The sequence below is a fragment of the Metarhizium brunneum genome, chromosome 2, assembly GCF_013426205.1.
Source record: "Metarhizium brunneum chromosome 2, complete sequence".
NCBI lineage: Eukaryota > Fungi > Ascomycota > Sordariomycetes > Hypocreales > Clavicipitaceae > Metarhizium > Metarhizium brunneum.
Genome location: NC_089423.1, coordinates 5,546,098 through 5,552,097, shown reverse-complemented (window position 1 = coordinate 5,552,097; position 6,000 = coordinate 5,546,098). Strand labels below are relative to the sequence as shown.

At 51.9% G+C, this 6,000-nt stretch overlaps 2 protein-coding genes across 2 annotated transcripts; both read right to left on the bottom strand.

Annotated features, from left to right (window-relative positions):
• On the bottom strand, positions 1–603 carry G6M90_00g046270 (uncharacterized protein; the record flags this gene model as incomplete). Its single annotated transcript, XM_014689268.1, has 1 exon — positions 1–603. The coding sequence occupies one exon, from the start codon at positions 601–603 to the stop codon at positions 1–3; it is 603 nt and encodes a 200-aa protein (XP_014544754.1).
• A 1,934-nt stretch (positions 604–2,537) lies between these two features.
• On the bottom strand, positions 2,538–4,643 carry esf1 (Pre-rRNA-processing protein esf1; the record flags this gene model as incomplete). Its single annotated transcript, XM_014689267.1, has 1 exon — positions 2,538–4,643. One exon carries the CDS (start codon positions 4,641–4,643, stop codon positions 2,538–2,540), a length of 2,106 nt encoding a protein of 701 aa, XP_014544753.1.
• Positions 4,644–6,000: the final 1,357 nt, after the last annotated feature.

Here is a 6,000-nt window from a genome sequence, read left to right as displayed (position 1 = left end):
TTACGAGGCTGGCGATTCAGGGGTTGAAAGTGAATCCTCCTGCAGTGACTCTGCCTGTTTCAATTCTTCAAGCCACATGCCCAGTCTCAACCTCTTATCATCGAGTCTCGTGACCTGGATGGTTGCCTGCTGGGAAGGACTCAGACCATCGTCATCCTCCTCGTCAAAGCTCCACAAGGTCAGATGTTCAAGAACAGCCAGCAATACCACAGAAATGATCTCCGGAGCAGGATTTTTGAGACGGGCCGAGCAAGCCACCACAAATATCAAGACGAAAGTGTCCACGGAATCACTAAAGAGCGCGATGCCCAGTGCTCTGTGGATTTCATAACTTCGTCGGGAATCGGCCAGGGTCAACAAGCCCCCCAGGATAATATCGCGTACACCAAGCAAGCTTGTAAAGAAGAGAGCTGTGCTGGATGTCGGCTCTGCAAAACTTGACAATGCGACGGCTGGACAGACGAGAAGCGCAAAGCCCCGAACGATGTGCAGTACCGCAATGACAGCCGTTGCGATATACTGCAGCCTCGTCACTGCAGGCAGGACCTGGGGTTTCGGCTCCTCTCGTCGGATGAGGGGAGTTGTCGGGGATGCTTCCTCCATGGTGAACGGGTATTTCAGCCGGCTAGACTGCCCATTCGACGGTGGAAGAGGCTCGTGTTTTGGGGGGCAGAAAGAAAGGGGAGTTTCTTGCTCACGAATCAGCACACGAAGGTGCGATGCGAGCTAGATGAGAGCCAGCATCTCGCAAGCACGGATGAGAGATGAAAAGTTATCCAGAAAAGAAAAAAAACAAGACCGCCGCCGCCGACAAGAGGAAGACAAAGAAACAATATTCCGGCCCGGGCAATCCATGATGGTGCCACTCCCTGCCCTTTTATCATGGCCGTCGTGAGATGAAAAGGCGGTCTACAAAGATGTGGTGTGCGCAAGCAAACCACCATATACAAACCTTTGGCGCCTCTCCCGCAGACAAGCATGCGACTTTCCCCCTCCAAGCGTCATGAAATTCGTCTCCCTTCGCTCACACGCTCAGCAGCAAAGCTCAGAATGGGTGTGCGCCAAGGGCCACCAAAAAGTGCAAATGTCGCGTCGATCGCCTCGGTAGCGTGCTATCTAGTCGACGATTGCGACTCTCCAAGCCGCGTGAGCGAATATCGACCCGGCCGGTATACGGGTGTCGTGTCGATCGGATGCAACACTTACATCATGCCACTCGGTCATGATTGCGATTGCAATGCCATTTCAACACCGTCATGGAGAAAATCAAACGTGCATGGGTGAAATAGTACCAGCGTTGTTGCCGCTTATCTCCACCCACTGAGCTTCCAATCCTCATCCGCATGAGCATTCTGCTGATCCGAGCTTCAGGACAGCCTCCGCCGGAGAGAAGTCATCTGGTGCGCGAAATGAATGGCGGCCTTTTCTCTTTCCTTTATTTTTCTTCGCCTTCCATACCAGTATCACCGAGTATGTACGAGATGGTGCAGACGCCTGTTGGTCGCCGACACCAATCAACTTGACTTTGGTCTGGTCTGTCCTGATGTCACTGGCGTGCGGGGGTGGGTGACGCGCCAAACACCGTGATGCGTCGACCGTGCAACCACCCAGCCGGCTTTTTTTTTCTTCGGTGTGCCGGCCGGAGTTTTCGATCCGTCGTGTTCTGCCAGTCACCGTCGATTTGTGTTGCCGGCAGGCCATGCCATGCGAAGGGGAATGCGGAGTGTGGCAGACCTCTTCAGGTAGTGCAACCATCTGAGATTAGGTTGTGCAACGGCGCGTATCTCCATGTGCGACCCGTGGGTGATGATAACGCGCATCACGGGCAGCCAGCGGACGGCCAATTCGTTTATTCGATTGGCGGCGGGAGCTAGGGAATTTTTGACGCCCATCTTGGCTCCGAGTGTGACTGACTGTAATAGGCACCACAATCACCCCGACATCTCACGCGAGCCAGCGTACGACATGAATCTTCATGTCCTTGGGAGCTGCGCACAATAACAACACGTGACATTTGCATGAGAAGCCGTCAATGCACTGCCCAGAGTCTTGATTGGGCCTTCATCTCATGGGATGCAAGTTTTTACATTGATAAGTGTCCTTAGCAACCGTGGCTACACGATGCCTATACTAGAAACTTGCAGTCTCGTACGGCGTACACGGGATGCTTAGACGTAGACGTAGGCGTACGACGAAAAATTCAAATCCTCTTCCACGCCCATTTTGGATACGAAAAGCGTTACTCGGACCTCTCGCGTCAACCCCGAGCTTGACCGTCAACGTGCACATGCCCAACTTCACCGAGACGTGCATCCCGCAAGTCGTTGGAACCCCTTTTATTTTCCCCGCGAGCTGCTTGATATTGCAACTTTCTTACTACTCGCGCAGCGGTATGTGTTATCTACACAGATCGGTAGCTAAACGAGATTGCTCGTCCCTTCGTAGGAAATCATTAAGCCTTGAGATTCACATGAACCATAACACCAATCAACTATGACATCTTAAACGTTCACAATATATACAATCCGTCCTCGACATCACCTCCGCCCCTTCTTCACCTTCTTCTTGCTCGGTTCGTCCTCCCCGTCCCCTACCTGCCTCTTCCTCCTGCCCACTTCTAGCAGTTGCTTCATGCCAGCCGTCGCCTTGAATTTGGGATTGGATGGATCAATCGCAAACTCATGGCTGTCAAAGACGGCCTTGAACCGATCATCCTCCACATCCATGGTGAAGTCCTCTTGTAGTCCGCCTCTATCTTCGCTGTTGCCAGCCTCCTTCTTGCTCTTCTTTCCCTTCTTGTTCTTCTTCTTCTCAGCACGCATGATTTCATTCATGTCAAAGTGATCCAGGTGCTCGGCTTGGTTGTCGAGGGCATCTTGGGCCATGACCTTTGTGAGGCGGGCCTTTGCCGCGGCTGATTCCGCTTCGGCTGCCTCGCGGGCCTGGCGCTTTTTAAGGCGCTCTTCCTTGCGGATGGAGGTTTTGGAAGGTGCGGACGTGCCTTCGGTCGTGAAGAAGGGGTCGTCGAAACCGAGCTCGTCGTCGGCGGCGGCGGCGGGATGCTCTTCTTCATTGTCCCGGGGTTCGCCTGAGTCGGCTTCGCGCTTGGCCTTGTGGGCTTGTCGTTTCTTCTCTTTGCGCTCCTTTTCTTTTCGCTTGTATTTTGCAATTGTCGTCTCCTCTTGGTCGACGTCTTTGGGCTTGCTTTCGGATAGGGCTGAGGTGAATGTGATTTGCATATCGCCTACAGGGCCGTTCTTGGCCTCTTTAGGGATCGGTTCGTTTGCTAGTCCCAGAGCTTCCCGCATCTTCTTGCGGACTAGTTCTTTCTTAGATAACTTGGGTTCATCCGCTGCATCTTCCCCGTCCTCGCCATTGTCTTCTTCCGAGCCGTCTTCATCGTCTTCGCTGTCGCTGGCGAGATAAGCCTGGAGATCATTTTCTTCGATATTTGCTCGGCTGCCAGTGAATGCCCTATTAATGGATTCCTTACGTGAAGTCTCCTCAGGGTGCATGTCCCAGGTCAATTTGACCTTGGAACTCTGCAGGGCATTGGTCACGAATTCCACGGGTTTGTATGAATCAGGGACCTTGTCGCACTCATCACGGGGCTCGTCGTCAAAAGTGACATCATCCGGGACGAACCGCAAGTCAATGACGTTTGAGGAAGACTGGTATTCTGTCCCATCCGTAGCCTCGTAAATCTTTTGGGCCGTCTCGGGGCTTGAGCACACCATGACAGCGTAGTAGTATCTCAATCGGTCTAATTGATATGATCGTAGGGCATCGCTGTCGAAATCCTCGTCGTCGCCCTCCTGCATGAGCTCATTTTTGATCTTCTCGTCCTCGCTGTCGCTTCCGTCGTCGCTTCCGTCGTCGCTCTCGTTGTCGGAATCTTTGCCCTTATTCTTGAACAAAGCCTTGGGAGGACCCTCTAGCTCTTCTTGTTGCATTCTCCCCTTGCCAAATTCACTGGGGTAGACGGAAATATTGAGAATGCGGCCCTTCTCATCGGCGGGCAGGAAACTGGAGAACAGTGCCATGAGATCGGTGGATTTCACATGGTCCCAGTCCAAGTTTACAACGGCAATGCGATTCGTGACTTCGCCAGTTTCAACATCGGCCTGTTCGTCTTGGAGTCTTTGCATGTCGCCTTCTGAGGCAAGAGCGACACCACTTTCGTCTTCGTCTTCGTCTCCGTCCGAATCCTCATCGGAGTCGGAATCAGACTCTGAGGCGGAGAAGCCTCCATGTCGGGCTGGGTCGTAGGCTTTTCGCCTTTCCTTCTCGTCGGCGGCTCGAAGCTCCCGTTGGACAAGCTCGTCATCATCGACTTCATCGTCATTATCCTCCTCGCCCTCGCCCTCGCCCTCGTCCTTGGGCTTGTCTTCGTCTTCTTCTTGCTGATACAATCGCTGGAGAGCTTTCTTTTTGGCGTCAGACTTGAGTTTGCGTCCGTATCGATCGACTTTGGCAACGGCAGTAAAATCTTCGTCATCAATCATGCCAGCAAATCGTTTGTCTAATGTCGTCTTGGTGCGCTTCTTGGACGGAAGGCGAAACCGGGGGTCGGTTTCGAAGCTGGCAAATCGGGCATCGGTGATGCGGCCTGAAGAGCTGCTGCTCTTCTTTTGATTCTTCATGGCGAAGGTGGTGAATAGGTACGATCTTGCAGCAACCTTGGAGGGGGAGGGGCCTTTAACATGAAGCTTTTGAATTAATTTTCAGAGTCGCAACTTTTTTACCGGGCGGTGAGAATTTTTGTTTGGGCAGGCGGTAAGCCAGAAGGTGGGGTGGGTGCTTTAGTGGCTGGGGTACTTGGTACTTGGCCTCTCGACTCCTGGACTTTGCCATGGATGAAGGTCGACTTTGTAAAGTGTCCAAGGTCACTCCCAGGAGCAATGCAAAAGATGGCAGCAGAATACCCAATCTCATTTAAAGCATTCTTCCATATTCTTTAAAGACTTGCTGGCTTGCAAAGATCCCACATTATTGTTTTGCACTGGACAATTGACTGATTACCAAATACAGAGACAACACTACCCTGTAAGGCATGCCCCAAGGATTAAGAAGATCGACTTCACAGAGGCCGCCATCGATTGGGCATCTGCTTTTATCTACAAGCATCTTGAACCTTGAGAAAAAAAAATCTAGAAACATGTCAAATACGCTATTATCGAAAGCCACCACACATGGCCGCATTTATCGAGTTGAGAGGAGAAGGTCGTTTGCGCTGCATATGCTGGATTGCCGCCTCTCATACAGATGCCAGTCCCAATGGAAGGAACAAGGAATGAAGTCATGCCAAAGAAGTTGATATGCTAGTTGGAGGACATGCCGAGTCACGGTGTTGGTGAGCTGAGCGAGGACGGCGTTTGAAGATTCAAGCATCCTTGGTCTGATGTGGTAATTTTATCTCCAGTTCCTATTTTCAGAACACAGAGAGGCCTGCAGACCTGGGATTTCATTATATTATTTGTCATCTTGATGAGAAAAGCTGAGTTAGGGGAATGTTGTGTGACGGGAAATGCCCTGTACGTCGACTCTTGGCATTACCAAGCATTCATTCCTTTTGTTCATGGCGATGTTTCAAGAACGGCGCCGTATGATACGTACACTCATTCAAATTTCTAGCTGTTGGCGCCAAAGTTTCAAATCTTGATAATCCACCAAAACATCATGGGCTACGTGGACGCCGATGACGAAGCGGCAGCCAAGACAAGATTCAGCCATCAGCCTTACTACAACCCGCATCACCGGCAGCCTCCACGCATCAGAGCCCTGCCCCCGTCGTTGGGGCATCTGTTGGATGAAATCATTGATGCTATAACGGGAACGGACCGGCGTTTGTGGCGCTTTCGACCACCGTCGTTTCCCCCCGGTTACCCAGATCTTCAATCTCGCGCCGCAAATTCGTCTGGCAGCCACATAAAGCCCTGCCTCACCACCGTGCCAGTTACATGTTCTCCTGTTGATAACTCATTTTCTGGGAGGGTGTGA